This window comes from Gossypium hirsutum, chromosome D09, assembly GCF_007990345.1.
Source record: "Gossypium hirsutum isolate 1008001.06 chromosome D09, Gossypium_hirsutum_v2.1, whole genome shotgun sequence".
NCBI classification, from domain to species: domain Eukaryota; kingdom Viridiplantae; phylum Streptophyta; class Magnoliopsida; order Malvales; family Malvaceae; genus Gossypium; species Gossypium hirsutum.
The window spans coordinates 3,098,231-3,114,251 of NC_053445.1; the positions used below are offsets into that span (position 1 = coordinate 3,098,231).

Here is a 16,021-nt window from a genome sequence, read left to right on the forward strand (position 1 = left end):
CTATTCCTAAATTTATTAATGAATGTAATAAAAATTCAAGACTAAATCTTAAGTTCCATGTCATGGTTTATAAATAAATAATACAATCTTTTAAAGAAAATAAAGAATATTAATGAAACTTAAAATATTAAGAAAATAAAATTGAGCAGAGTCCCTCCAGATGCAGTGCCTGCATCTTAACCCTATGAATTATCTAAAGTGAAGGAAAAAAAGGGGGACGGGGTGACTATGAAAGCGCAGTGCGTGTTCCATCACAAGGAAATTGAAACAAAACAATAGACAAAGCACTTTAATAATTCTGAGAATAAACACAATCACAAAGTACTTTAATTTTAACGATTTTTTTCACATAAAACATTTCACTATAAATTTCTTAGAATTCAAAATAATCATAATCGAAAAATAATTCAGAATATCGTTATTTTAGATTAGCTCAGCACAAGAATAATCAGTGGAATGATTAATCATGTAGAAATACTGTTCATCGAATAATTCTCCATAGTAATTTCACACATATCATTATTTTAGATAACACAACAATGTACATATGTATATATATGTATCATTTCAGAAATCATAGTTATGCACATGTTTTTATGAATGTTATATAGTTTCGATTTATCAGGAAGATCCTACCCTAACCACTACACTCCATATTTGGGAGTTCTCCAGAACTTCCACCACTATCACTCCAAGTTGTGGATTAACCACCAACAGTTTACAATTTATTTTGCAAGTGAAATCTATTGATGTTTATGGAAACACAACCTGCTCGCAGATGATAGCTGTCAGAGGATTGTGAATGCACAGTAAAACATTACAGTTGGAATCTGCCATGGCTGTGGGTACACAACAAATGTTTGAATGCATAAATTTTGCTGATTCTTCCTCCGTTCATATCAACCCACCCCATGCAATGCAATCTAATCGATTTAATTTCATCATATATTAAAACATTTAATGTTCGAACACATGGAAATCAAGTAGCAACGTCATGTTCTCCATATATTCGCTTTAATAATATTTTAGGCATACCATTCATACAGTCACAAAAAATAAATATACATACAGTAATATATATGTACTTTTCGAAATTCATGCACACATTCAAAATCACAAATAAATATCATATTAATTTGATCATTCATGGATTCTAGCATGTCTCAAATCATCAGAGACCTAATTGCATTACTTAATTCACTAAAAATAGTTTGAAAACTATTTAGGGACTAAATTGATCAAAACATAAAATTCTGGGTAAAATTGTAAAATTTAATAATAGGGGCACATGGCCGTGTGGAATGGCTCAGGCCGTGTGGGTCACATGGTCGTTTGGTTTGGGCTGAGTTTGATTTTGCCTCGAATTTCTAATAAAAGAACACACACTTGACTTATGGGGTCTCATATGACGATCCACATGTCCAAATCTGATCCGGGCCACCTATACGAGTCTTTTGATCGAAAAAAACATAATAATTAATATCAATTTCCAAGATTTACTGAATTTTAGCAAGATTTTCAAGAAAACTTAAAAAAGATTCGAAAACGATTTGAAAGATTGTCAAGAATGATGCTATTCCAAAATCCTAAGGTTCTACGAAATTAGAAACAAGATTGCTTACTGATCTTGGCTCGTGTAGACACAGATTTAACGACATTTTGCTAAACTGAAAAAATGGATTGAACGAGGTTAATTTTGGGTTCGAGATTCAAATATAAAATTTCCAATAAAAGAATATGAAGATTTTTATGAAAAGAAGAGGAATTAAAAGAAAAAGATGTATTTAAAGAAGAGAGAAAAATAAACTCTAAATAGGTTTGAAAAGATAACCAAAATCATATTATGATTAAAAAAGGGGCCAAATGGCTAAGTTAAGCAAAATTTAGGGGTTGATTTGGTAAATTACCAATTTATCAAAATTTAATAAAAGAGGAAGAGAATTAGCGTGGATGAAACTTGAGACCCTAGGGAGAATGGAGTAATGTTTGGCCATTAGGCTATTGCTCATTTCTTAATTATTTTCTACCACATTTATTTCTTATGCCAACTTGGTTTTCATCCTTAAATGTTGAAAAATAAAAAGGAAAAATGAAAAAAGACGAGACTTGAACCTTGGTTCTCTAGGAGTTTTACTAAGCTCTTAACCATTAATATTAAAGCTCAATTCATGATAATTTTATTATTTCTAACCCTATAAATTTTGGGATGTTACATTAGCATTTAGTCTTAGTGGGGTTTGGACCTATGCCTTTAATGATAATTTTTTTTTTGGTGGACTAAACGCTCTCGCTAAACTGTGAACCTGTCAAGGGCTCCCATTGAAGTCAAAAGGCAAAAAATCGAGGGTAAAATCAAACATAGATACCCCATGTTGGGAAAGTTGCAACTGTTCGTTCTGTGTCCTGTTATAACGGAATTGTTTCTCTTCTTAGGCTATTAACTTAGGCATTGAATAGGTTTTGTTTGTGGTGAGTTCGGTCCACTTGAACTTGACATATTTGAAAAAACTAGAAACATGGGTCAACTAGGGTGCTAACACTCCCAATCGAATTGGTTGAGGTGATTGGATAAGTAAGAAAGTTTTATTATTAAAATGTTATGTTTTAAAGAAAAATATTATATTTATTTAAGAGAATTTTGGAGCAATTGGAAGACTGATTTAAGAAGATTTTTATGTGATAAATATTTAGGATAATTAATGAGACAATTTTAGCTTTTAAATAGGAGTTTAAAGCCTATCAAAATACTATCATTGACCACTTAAAGAGTTCTCTATAAATAGGTTGTTTTCTGTAGTACATCAAGAGCAGCTTTTTTTTAGCGTTTTTATTAACAACCTTGTTGTATTCTTATGGTTATTTTGCGACACTCTTTTAGGTATTATTTGGAGAGATTTATTGATTGTATTGTAAGGTATTTGAGTGAGTGATTTGTTACAATTGGTGTTCAGTATTAGGGTTGCAGTTACTTCTTTGTGTAAGGGTAGATTAGGCTTAAGCCAATAGGTGATTCAGACAATTGTTACATTAAATCATTTACTAGGCGAGGCTTCGTAGACATAGGACTGTTATGTTTGAACTGTGTAAAAAAAGATTGGTTGTGTTGATTCTTTTTCGTCCTTATTTTTTTTGTTGCATGTTTTTGTTCTAACTATCGTGACAACAATGCTAAGCAAATTGATTTATCATATTTACAGGCTAATTATTAATCAACTGGGATCGACGTAGGCTTCAAAAGTTATTTGAAGGTGATCATTTGTTCAATTTACAACCATGAAATCCATGAAGGAAGGTAGTTCGATTACTCGACCCCTGTTGCTACTTAGTTCAATCAACTGTGCTTATTGGAAGGCTCATATGAGGGTTTTCATTATGTTTGTCAACAAAGCAACTTAGGAAGCTATTGAAGGTAGGTGGATTCGATCCACTGTAATTGCTGCTGATAACACCACACACCCTAATGGAAGAAACAAATACACTAATGTATAAAGAATGGCTTCTCATAGAAATTCACAGGCCCTAAATGCCATTTTCAATAGAGTTGACTTGGACCAACTTAAATCCATTTCTATATGTGAATCTACTAATGAGGCATGGACAATCTTGAAAAACCAATATGTCAAAACTTCAGATTTTAACAACCAGGTTCAAAAATTTGAAAATGTTTGAAAACGAAACTATATCTAAGTTTTTATACAAGATTATGTAAGATTTCTAATAAGATTTTTTATCTTGGAAAGTGTTTCTCTGATGATAAATTGGTACGCAAAGTGTCGAGGTCTTTACCAAAACGATTCGCCATTAAAGTCACGACAATAGAAGAGGCCAAAGATATTACTACTCTCAAGTTAGATGAGTTAATAGGCTTACTCCAAACCTTTGAGTTGAATATGGAGGAAGCAAAATGTTAAAAAATGGGTTTGACAAAGAATGTAGCGTTTAATGCTCAAAAGGTTATCCTAACAGTGAAACAGATAATGGAAGACATTTATGAGATAAAAAAACAATTAGCCTTACTCACAAAGAGCTTAAAGAGGTTTGCTAAGAAGGAAACTAAAGTAGATACCAGTGAGACAAGGAAGAAGGATGTTCAATGTTATGAATGCAAAGGATTTGATCACTTACAATCAGAATGTGCTAATACTAAAAAGAAGGATAAGTCACTAATAGTCACTTGGAGTGAAGAATATAGGTTTGATGTAGATGAAGATGTGAGAAACTGTGTTGCTTTTATTACCATTGTTCCAAACCATGTTCCAACAGAGTTTGAAGAAGACTCGGATAATGATAATGTTCATTTTAAATATTTAGAGGATGTTTATAGCCATATGTTACAGAAAATGGAGATATTGTGCCAATTGAATGATTCATTGAGGGAATAAATTATTGTCCTTAAAGGAAAAAAGAAAAGAAAAGATCGAAATTGTGATCCAAGAAAAGGATGATATTTTAAGAGCAACCAAGAGTGAGCTAGATGATGCAAAGGTTGTCTTGAAGAAGTTTGGAGGCTAAAGTGAGAAGTTTGATGAAATTTTGGCTTCAAGGAGAATTGAACCAGTCCATAGAGAACTTGGTTACATCAATAAAGGTAAGGAACCTATCACTTCTCCAATTTTTGTTAAAGTTAAAGATGTGGGTTCTTATTTTCGTCATAAGGCAAGAAATAAAAACTTTAGAAAGATTGTATACCATTATTGTGGGAGAGATGGACATAATAGACCCCACTATTTTAAGATATGAGAGATTGAAAGAAGTTCAACTCAACTGCAAAAGCATGTTAGAACAATGAATAGAACAAACAAACCACAACATAGACAAATTTGGGTAAGAAAGAATCGAGTACAATTGAGTAAGGAAGATCAATAATTTATTAATCCTCGTGTGAAACATGAGGTTGCAACTCATGATGACAATATTAAAGATTATCGACCATTGGAGAAACATCATTTAGGCTTCATGGAAAAGACTGTTGCTATTCCATGAGCTATAACTCCTCTTGTTGGTAAGGTAACATTCGATCTCATCCCCTTTAAACAATATGATGGAAACAGATAAGGGAAGAATAGAGTAATGAGTAATGATGTTGATTTGGTGACTTTTTCTACTTTGATTTTACTTATGATTGATTTTTTATGGTTGCACTTTTGGTGTCTTTTCCAAAAAGGGGGAGAATATGGTAGTGATAAATGAAAGGTTTTGTTCTCGGTTATGGTTGCTACCTTTCACTTTGTCAAAGGGAGAGATGATGATATTTTTTTATTGCACATTTATGACCTTAGTGAATGCTTAATTGATTATGTGATGAGCAAGCATATTGATAGGGGAAGTGTGTGATCAAGCATAGTTCTACTTCTTAGGGGCAGACATATTTTAATTTCCTTGTTATGTGACTTTTTTGTATTATGGGTTAACCATTTGCTGCAGGATCTTGTCAAAATTGCCAAGGAGGAAATTGTTGCTACTCGTTCCATGACCTATTATAACGAAATTGTTTCTCTACTCAGGCCATTGACTTAGGCCTTGAATAGGTTCCATTTGAATCTAACATATTTGACAAAACTAGAAGCATGGGCCAACTAGGGTGCTAAGACTCCCAACTGAATTGTTTGAGGTGATTGGATAAACATGAAACTCTTATTATTAAAGTGCTATTTTTTAGAGGTAAATATTAGATTTATTCAAGAGAGTTTTTAAACAGTTGGGAGACTAATTTATGATGACTTTTATGCGATAAATACTCAATATAATTAATGAGATAATTTTAGCTTTTAAATAGGAGTTTAAAGCCTATCAAAACACTGCTGATTGATCACTTGAAGAGGCCTATTATTTTGCGACACTCTTTTAGGTATTATTTGGAAAGGTTTGTTGATTGTATTGTGAGGTATTTGGGTGAGTGATTTGTGACAATTGTGGTTGGTATTGGGGTTGCAATTACTTCTCCATGTAAAGGTAGATTGGGCTTAAGCCAAAAGGTGATCCATACTATTGTTAAATAAAATCATTCACTGAGTGAGGCTTCATAATCGTAAAACTATTGAGTCTGAATTGCGTTAACAAAGATTGGTTGCGTCAATTCTTTTATGCTCTTATTTTTTTACTGTTTATTTTTGTTCTAACTGTCGTTACAACGAACGTTAAGCAAAATTAATTTATCATATCTATACACTAATTATGTACCACCCTGGAAACAATACTTCTATTAAGGGTCTAAGACAAGCTCAAAGAGTATCCTCCCTCAAACGATGGTTGAAACTTGAGCGTCTATTTCTTTCCTTGGTCGATTATTGAAGTTGAAATGCCACTGTCCCTTTTTACCTAAGTGATTTAACAAAAAAAAATATTTAATAATGCCATTTTCTAGTTTTTATGTAGGAGATAAATGAAATTTAGAACTCTTTTAAAAACTAATGCCAACTTAAAAAAGAAATGTTTAAATATGTCAAAGTTTTTTTTTTGTACTCTTTTAAAATTTAAAATCTAATCCTTATACTTGAATTTTGAGACATTGAGTCCCTATACTTTTTTTATTTAAAAATCTTGGTCCCTCCATCTAATTTTGCTATTAGAGTTAAACGGTGTCAAAGGTAAAATAACTTTTTTAGCTCTTAACATTTATAGTTTTTTTGTCAATTTGGTCATTACCTTTTAAAAGTACATAAGTTTTTAAAATCATTTTTATTTTTTAAATTTTAAAGAGTTTTTATATTTTTCATAATTTTTAAGTTTTAAAAATGATATTTATTTTAAAAATGATATATTTTTATTTTTTATGTTTTATTTAAAATATAAAAAAATATTTTTAAAAAAATTATGTACTTTTAAAGGGTAAGGACCAAATTGACAAAAAAAACTATAAATATTGAAGGATGAAAAGGTTGTTTTACCTTTGACTTTGTTAACTTTAATGGAAAAATTAAATGGAGGGACCAAGATTTTTAAATCAAGAAAAGCAATGTCTCAAAATTAAAGTATAGGAACTAAATTTTAAATTTAAAAAAAGTACAGGGACCTTTAGTATATTTAAACCAAAAAGAAAACAACAAATGCGAGTTTAATAATCCATTAAAAAAACTGATATGTCACCAAAATTAACTGGAAATGGAAACCGCGGTTAACGATAAGATAGGGACTTTCAATTTCAAACTTGTGAAGGAGAGGGACCACATTACTAAAATTTCCTTCATTTACAACCTTCGTAAAAGGACAAGGACTGTTCTTATATATATATCAGAAGTTTTAATTTTCGCAAAACGCGTCTCTAGCTGTTTCCATCTTGATATATTCTATCTCAAGCTTGATACGTTACCAAGAAAACATAGAAAATATAAATATGGAATATATCTATATCTATCTATTTTTTGTATTATATATGTCATTATGAACCAAATAGAAGAAAAAAGAAATCTTTTATGAGGTCATTGTACTAGGAATTAGATTGCATTTTGCCTCCATTTATTAAAAAATAGATAAGCTAGTCTTTGTATGTTACATCAAAGAACAGATTGTTCCTTTCTGTTAAAAATTTAATTCATCTGTACTGTTAAAAACTAATATGGTTGATGGAATAACTAGACACTAACACGTGGTGTGCCACGTTTATCTCATGTTAATGTACGAGAACCAGTTTGTTACCGTAAAAATAGATTAAATTTTTAAAAGAAATATCAATTTTTTTTTAATTTGACGTATAGGGACTAATTTGTCTCTTTTTTAGTAGAAGGGCCAAGATGCAACTAACTCTTAATATAGGGGCTTTTATAGTATTTTTACCCACTGCAAAGAGCGTAGCTAAATGATAGCCATGATTGAAGGCCATGTGCTTGATTAATTTCCTTGACAAACATTAAAATTGATATTTAATGAAAGAAAATAATGCAATCAACAAGATTGGTTATAAAAATAAATTGGGTTTTTGATTAATTTAATAATAAATAATAAATACTATATTAATTGAGATTATGTAAGTGAAATGGCCATCACGACATGATTAAAGGAAGCTGGCAAGAAACAAACAAAATATACTCCATAGCTTGGAAATTGAAATTCTTCTATATAATTTCAATTTCCAATACTGAAATATATGTGTTCATTTTTTTGAGTTATTTTTGAGGAAGAAGATGAAGTTCGGTAAGGAATTTGCAGCACAAATGGTGCAAGAATGGCAGGAAGCATACATGCATTACAGTAAACTGAAGTCAATATTGAAAGATATCTTAAGATTCAAACAAAAAAACAAGGAACCATTGACAATGGCTACAACAACAACAACAACAACAAAAGGGGCATTGAATCGAAGAGCATCACTTTATAGGGCATTTAGTGGACTTACAAATCGGTATAAACCAGTTTCTGCAATGAAGAACAATGAAGATGAAGTTATATTAGTGAGTGCAGTTCAAGAAGGAGGGGTTGAAGGGGATTACCAAACAATGTTTCTTATGTCAGGTGAAGAAGGAGGTGAGTTCGAGTTGCTTTTCTTTAGGAGACTTGATGATGAATTCAACAAAGTTCTTAGATTTTACAAGAAAAAAGTTGAAGAAGTAATGTTGGAAGCTGATGAATTGAGTAAGCAAATGAATGCTTTAACTGCTCTTAGGATTAAGGTTGATAATCCAGTTGTTAAAGGAACTGATATGGTTAATCTTGCTGATAAGGGGTTTTCTTCAAATTCTTCATCACTGTCTCATAGTCATCCCATCAATGGTGGAAAGCAAGGTAATGAGACTGAATCTGTCTGGGTTTTTGACTTTTAAACAAATCCAATATGAAAAAAAATCTGGGTTCTTGCTTTATGTATTTAATCTGTTTGTTGATATGCAGGATGGACTCATATGGATGTTATCCAAGAAACTGAGATGAGCAATGAAGAAGAAATGAAGGAAATTGATGATAGACATTTTAGACCAGCTCCATTAGATGTTTTGGATCATGTAAAGATCAATGTTGAGCTTGAAACTCCTATAGCTACACTTAGAAGTGTCATCAAAAGTTCAAAATCAGATTTGTCATTCAGCAAGCAAGAATTGAGGACTGCGGAGGAAAAAATCACCCAGGCTTTTGTTGAATTCTATAGAAAACTTAGACTTTTGAAAAGCTACTGGTACCTTATCTTCCTCGTTATTTTTCATTAGAAATAAAGCATCTCTATTTTTATAGTTGATCATATCTGTATTTGATCTATCAGCTTCTTGAATCAGTTGGCATTTTCCAAGATCATGAAGAAATATGATAAGGTCTAATCCTTTTCACTTTCTACATCACAATCAACTAAAGTTAACAAGGTTTTGGCTTATTTTTATTGTTTTTATGGTTCATCCTAGCGCAGATCACATTGCGAAATGCATCGAAAACTTACTTGCAAATGGTGGACAAATCATATCTTGGCAGTTCTGATGAGGTTAGCAATGGTTAATAGGAATCTGTTTATATCAGTTCAATGAATTCCCCTTTGTCCCTAACTTTGTTCTATTGATTGATAGGTCACTAAGCTTATGGGAAGGGTTGAGGATACTTATGTTAAACACTTTGCTAATGGAAATCGTAGAAAAGGACTGAAAACTCTAAGACCACAAGCTAAAAAGGAAAGGCATAGGATTACATTTCTCTATGGTAAAGAGTTTCTGACATTTCAAAGCTTTTTTCCAGAGCAAATTGTTTATATTGTTGTAGAGTTTCCAGGTTATATTTCTTACAGATTATATCAGTTTATCAAACTTTGTTTTGTCATCTTCACTTGCAGGCTTCTTCTCTGGTTGCTCCATTGCACTAATAGTGGCCATTATTGTGAGCATACATGCTAGAAATCTTCTTAAGAGTCAAGGAAGAGATCAATACATGGTCAATATATTTCCACTTTACAGGTAAAAAGCCAATGTTGCTCAGACTTACATTTTACTTGAAGTATCTATGTCTGTGAACCTTCAAATACAAGGAAAAACTTAGGAAAAGTTGAACACACCTGTATCTAAAACTCACATACAAATACGAGTAACATAGGGTAAAGTCACTCTCAAATGTTAAATGGTTTTAGCCCATCATTCTAGAAGTGAAGGACTCCTAGTGAATAATTTAATGACTGTATTGATGTTTCTGGTTCATATTTTTGCAGCCTATTTGGTTACATTGTCTTGCATATGCTCATGTATGCTGGAAATGTATTCTTTTGGAAGCGTTATCGAGTCAACTTTTCATTTATATTTGGTTTCAAGCAAGGAACAGAGTTGGGATATAGAGAAGTACTTCTTCTTAGCAGTGGTCTTTCATTGCTTGCATTAGCTGGTGTCATTTCACATTTGGATATGGAAATGGATCCAAGAACTAAAAGCTTCAGAACTTTAACTGAGCTAATTCCCTTGTTCCTGCTCATTGTAAGTCCTATATAAAACACAAATTTCTCTTTAGTTTCTCTCTATGATATTCAGATTTGAGTATGAGTGTTGAATATTGGTTATGTTGCTTCGACTCTTTGATTTTCTTAAATTATCCGTGTTTTACATTTGCGTTCAATGCATGTGTGGATACAAGGTATATGGGGGTATGACCCTCTAAAATACATGGAAAGACTTAAAAAAGTTGCATATGATCGTGTTGGATACATACCAGCATGAAACATTCACATCCGAGTCCAAATAACAACATATATGGGTATGTGTCCAACACAAGTATGTTCCATTTGCTTATGTTTACCTATCTTGCAGGTTGTGCTTTCAGTAACATTCTGCCCTTTTAATCTCATATATCGATCAAGTCGATTCTTTCTTATCAGATGTGTATTTCACTGTGTTTGTGCACCTCTTTACAAGGTAACATGCCTTCAAATAAAATTATATATTTTCTGATATGAGTAAAGTTGTGTGCAAAAAGAAAGATGTTCATCTTCATTTTCCATCATGTAGGTCACTCTCCCAGATTTCTTCTTGGCAGATCAACTTACTAGCCAGGTTCGATATTTGGGCCAACCTATATTGCTTCGACTCTTCATTTTTCTTGATACCCTTGTCCAATACATTGTTGTAACTTCAGCCTGTTTTATACAGGTTCAAGCATTTAGAAGCCTGGAGTTCTACATTTGCTACTATGGTTGGGGAAACTTCAAAGAGAGATCAAACACCTGTGAAGAAAGTGAAGTTTATAAAGTGCTTTACATAGTTGTTGCCATTATTCCATACTGGATCCGTTTTGTTCAGGTAAACCAATCTCTATATAGGCTCATACTCGCATCCGACACTCAAACCTAATTAACTTCTGGATTTTCTCTAATGCTCTGTTTAATCTTTTGTTAGTGTCTTAGACGTTTGGTTGAAGAAAAAGATACAGCACATGGTCTGAATGGTCTGAAATACTTCTCAACGATAGCTGCGGTCACCATTAGAACCATTTATTCACACCAGAAGCAGAAAACAAAAACATGGCTGGTCTTGGCTGCTGCAACTTCTGGTATTGCAACAATGACTAGCACATACTGGGACATAGTTATAGATTGGGGTCTTCTTAATAGGAATTCAACAAACCCTTGGCTTAGAGATAAGCTTGTTGTACCACACAAAGGGGTTTATTATGCAGCCATGGTAAGAGTTCATGTCACTCATTTCTCCGGTAATCCATATATTTTCTTTTATACCGCGATTCGATTCCCTTTTGTACCCCGATTTGCAGGTGTTGAACTGTGTATTGAGACTTGCTTGGATGCAGCAAGTGTTGGGCATTCAAACTGTGCCTTTCCTACATAAAACAGCTTTGGTTGCAGTAGTGGCTAGCTTGGAGATCATTCGCCGCGGCATTTGGAATTTCTTCAGGTAAATTTTCAACTCTTTGTAGCCACAGGCCTCATTTGGTATGCCAAAAGAGAAAATAGAGGTTAGAGTCCACGTGATTCTTGTAAATATATCAATGCTTGTTTGTGTGTATAGGTCAGTATTCACATTTTAATCAGCTTATTGTCGTATGAACATTGTTTTAAGTGTTTCATTCTTACAACTGAATAGGTTGGAGAATGAGCATTTAAACAATGTGGGAAAGTACAGAGCATTCAAGTCAGTGCCCTTGCCCTTCTACTATGAATACAGTGCAGATAAGAGTACATAAAAATGGATACTTGTGCCCGGCACGATTACTATGGTAATATTTTGGACCACATTGGTTTGAGCGTATTTTGTTTTTCATGTAAAGGTTTGAGAAAAGTTATAGATAGAAATAAACAATTTTTTTATAAGCAAAGAGTATATAATAGTCGGCGAGTGAAATTTGAGTCTTGTTTGTTATTTATAATTTTAGTAATTTACATTGTATATTAAAAAAAAGAATATCTAATAATAGTCATCCAATGAAATTTTAGTTTCAGTAGTTTTTAATGTTACATGCGATTTTTAATTAATTTTTAAATATTATAGTTAGCAGGTTTGAACCTTATTAAAGGGGTGTTTAACAAGAGTCTTAATCAACATTCTATACAAATTAGACATCCTTTATTTGAATAGTTGAATATAATTAACTTATTTAATAATTAAAGTATTTCTAACATGTTAAATATACAATATAGTTTTACTTAATGACCTTATTCAAAATAATAACTAATAACATATATAAATTAGTTTGATAATTTAAATACAATGCTATAAAAATTTTCTAATTATTAAAGCATTTGCAAAAACTATAAAAACAAATTGATAACATAAATTAAAATCTTCATTATTTCATTTTTTTCCTTCTTAAAAGTCAAAAAGTCGACTATAATAACTTGTAGTTAATATATAATTAACATAAAACTTAATACAAATTGGTATTTAAACTATACCATTTTTTCTATATTAGTATCTAAACCTTTTTTTTTATCACAGGTGGTACCTAAACTACTTTTCTTTCTCCAGTTGGTAGCATTCAAACTGAATGACTACAAAATTACGTCGATACTTTCATATATTATGGGTGACGTACGAGACATCTCTATTTTCCCCTCGGAAAATCTTTAGAATTGCCACTGCTTAGCTTTCAATTCGCCTCTTACCATCAAATGAAATACGAATAACTCATCTTCCTCTCTTTGAAACAAGGGGTGCTTCTGATTTTGTCGATGCTTGAAACAATTTTCTCTTCTCCATATTACTATATCTTTAGAGTCAATAATTTTATATGAAGAACTATTGAACTCAATCACTTGCTGTTGTTACTCTTCAATTTTCTGTTGAGGTCTACCCTGTAGAGGTACTCAAATTTGATCAATGATCAATTTTTAGGTTTCGTCATTAACCTAATTGGTTCCTTTTAATTAGGTAAATCATAGCTCAAACTGCACTCAAAGGTAGGGCATTTCCCATTTTTATAGGAACTTCTATACCAGAAACAATGGTATCTCCAATTATAGCCCTTATCGGATATAAAATATAACTCTTTCCACCATCCCCATAGTGTATTAGACAAATGTATCCATTTCAATTAGGGTTGTATTCTATGATTACGAATATACCATATATATCTTTTTCATTTCGTCGAAAGTCAATTTTATGGTATAGCCACTTACAACCTCCCCCTTTATGCTCTGCTCAAGAGCAAAGCTAGAAATTTTATTTTTTGGTAGGCAAAATTATAAATTTTCCATTTAATCAAAGGTTAAAAGAAACTAAATTGATTTTTTTAAAAAAATTTTGGGGAGGGGCTATATAGCAATTTTTCTATTAAGCCAGTGGGTGGGAGGTAAGGCCCTACTTGCTCCTTTGGCTATGCCCCTACCTCCATTAGTCAAACCATTTAGTCTATTTTAAAAATAGACTTAACTCACAAATTGATGCCTAAACTATGCATTTTTTCCATTTCGGTACCTAAACATTTGTTTTTTTGTCACAAATGGTACTTAAACTATTGTTTTCCCAAGTTGATACCCCTATTAGTTCAGTCGTTAGTTAAGTCTACTTCAAAAAAAAAAAGATAACTAATTAAAAATTAAAATCTGACAAAAAACAAAAAAGTATTATTTTCTCTTATATATATATTCTTATATTCTTTTTATTATTTATTTATTTTCTTTCTTTAGAATCATACCGATGATCAAACCAATCAAACCACCAGTTACTAGTTTGATCAGCTCATCTAGTTCGATTAAACAAATTGTAAAAAAAATTGTAAAATAAAAAATATTTTCAAAGCAAAGAAAATAAATTCGGCTGATTTGTATGTTGGTTTAATTGATCTATATTGGTTCACGGATCAATCGATTTAACCCCTATCTCCAGACTAGCACCTCGGTCGATTGCTAGTTCAGCTAGTTAGACCGACTGATTTGGTTTTGGAAAAACTAGTTTTGGCTAATGAAATAACTTTTTTAATCTTGTTAGGTCAAGCAAGCAGATGATTAAGTTCAAAAATAGAATTGATTTCTAGCATCTCAATTTCAAGAGGGCAAATTTCGAGAATTGCTTGTATTACCAGACATTATAAAAGAAGAGGATGGTGAGCTATTCCTGCTTCTCTTTCGGTGAGTTAACCATCTATGTCTCATGAGAGTTCTTCGATTACTGTTCGTGGTAGTTCTCCTCTTTCTCCTCCTCATTGTATTCCTTATTCTTTTTTATCCCCTGTTGAGGAATCCTTAGTTGAAGAGGATGGTGAGCTATTCTCGTGGTACGGACATCTGAGCAAGCGGGAGCATCCCAATAATCCCAACGAAGTGGTTGAGAAGTGAAAGGTTTCTTTACTAGAGACTACAAATAAGCATATGTGCATTACTGAGTCCTCCAGTGGTACAAAGAAGACTCCACTATTAAAACTTACCTCATCCTTATAAGTTTTGTTGGCTGAGGCTACCATGGTTAGCGTAGGCCTTAACGAAAATGTTAGTAACACTGGGGCCAACTAGAGGAAGCTCGAAGAAACTAAGTTGGAGTTGGAGAGAATTCATGAGCTATACTTTAAGATGAGGGAGGAGAATGAATAGCTCTATAGGCAAAATGGTGAGTTCGTTGGTCAATTAAGGGCCGCCAAGGTAAAAAAATGCTGAGCTATCTCAAGAGGTTGCGGTTGAAAAAGAAAGGAAAGAAGCCTTGGGTGCTAATATGGAGAAAATGCATGAAGAGTACAAGGCTACTGTAAATCGAATCTTTGTGGAACACAAAGTTGCTATGGCGAGGTCAGAACAGAAACAAACAGAAGCCTTAGAGGAATTTGTCGAAACCAACTTTTATTTTGAGAAACAAAAATTAGTTGTCGATGAAAATTAGAGTCGCCACCAATCTTTTATTAAGGTGTGATTGGATAACCTAAAAGTGACCTTGGTCTACGAGTTTTAGAAAAACGGGTTCGGGAGTCAGTTACGTACGAGGAAGGATTAGCACCCTCGTAACGCCCAAAAATTGGTACCAAATTGATTAATTAGTGTCCTGATGTCGAGAGTTGAAAAATATGATCCTTAGTTAAATTAAGTTGTTCATTAAGACTCTCTCATTTTGGAGAAGAAAATGTCACACCCAATGCGTTAGGGCACGATATTTTATTTCTTCAAAAATGAGTTTGTCCAAGAAACTCATGTAATAAAATTTAAAAGAATATTCAGTTGTTTAAGATTTAAGAAGAAATCACGGCCTAATACATTATGGCACAATTTCTCAAAATCCTAAACATTGAATATTTCCTTTATTAATTTTTAGAAAGAAAAAAAAATCTTTATCTCGAGAAATCAACACGTCACATCCAATGCATTAGGACACAACATATTGAATTCTTGACGACAAGCTTTTTATTTTGTTTGTTTTAAAAACATTCTCGATAATTAAATTCAACGAAGAAAATTGGAACCCAATACGTTAGGGCCCAATCTTTTCGAAGAGTCTAAATTCGAGTATTGCCTTTATTTTTGAAGTTTTCTATTTTATAAACTCGAGTAAAAAACAATATAATGTTTCATTGGATGTATGTATAAATGTCACTTTAACAAATAACAATAATAAATACAACAATGACATAGAAATAATATAAACATAAATAAGGAAAAAAAAACAATGACATGTAAAGTATCAAATAAATGAGCAAA

At 32.3% G+C, this 16,021-nt stretch overlaps 1 protein-coding gene across 5 annotated transcripts; it reads left to right on the forward strand.

Annotated features, from left to right (window-relative positions):
* Window positions 1-7,963: 7,963 nt before the first annotated feature.
* On the forward strand, window positions 7,964-13,248 carry LOC107890477 (phosphate transporter PHO1 homolog 9). Of its 5 annotated transcripts, none has more exons than XM_041101582.1 (14): window positions 7,978-8,718; window positions 8,824-9,103; window positions 9,188-9,236; window positions 9,329-9,400; window positions 9,483-9,612; window positions 9,743-9,863; window positions 10,112-10,370; window positions 10,701-10,805; window positions 10,899-10,943; window positions 11,040-11,189; window positions 11,286-11,570; window positions 11,659-11,798; window positions 11,964-12,120; window positions 12,840-13,248. In XM_041101582.1, the coding sequence occupies exons 1-13, from the start codon at window positions 8,121-8,123 to the stop codon at window positions 12,085-12,087; spliced, it is 2,358 nt and encodes a 785-aa protein (XP_040957516.1). In that variant the 5' UTR covers window positions 7,978-8,120; the 3' UTR covers window positions 12,088-12,120; window positions 12,840-13,248. The 5 variants fall into 5 exon arrangements, with proteins under 5 accessions (XP_016670416.1, XP_040957516.1, XP_040957515.1 ...); XM_016814926.2 differs by having other exon boundaries at window positions 7,979-8,718; window positions 11,988-12,120; XM_016814927.2 differs by lacking the exon at window positions 12,840-13,248 and having other exon boundaries at window positions 7,964-8,718; window positions 11,913-12,345.
* Window positions 13,249-16,021: the final 2,773 nt, after the last annotated feature.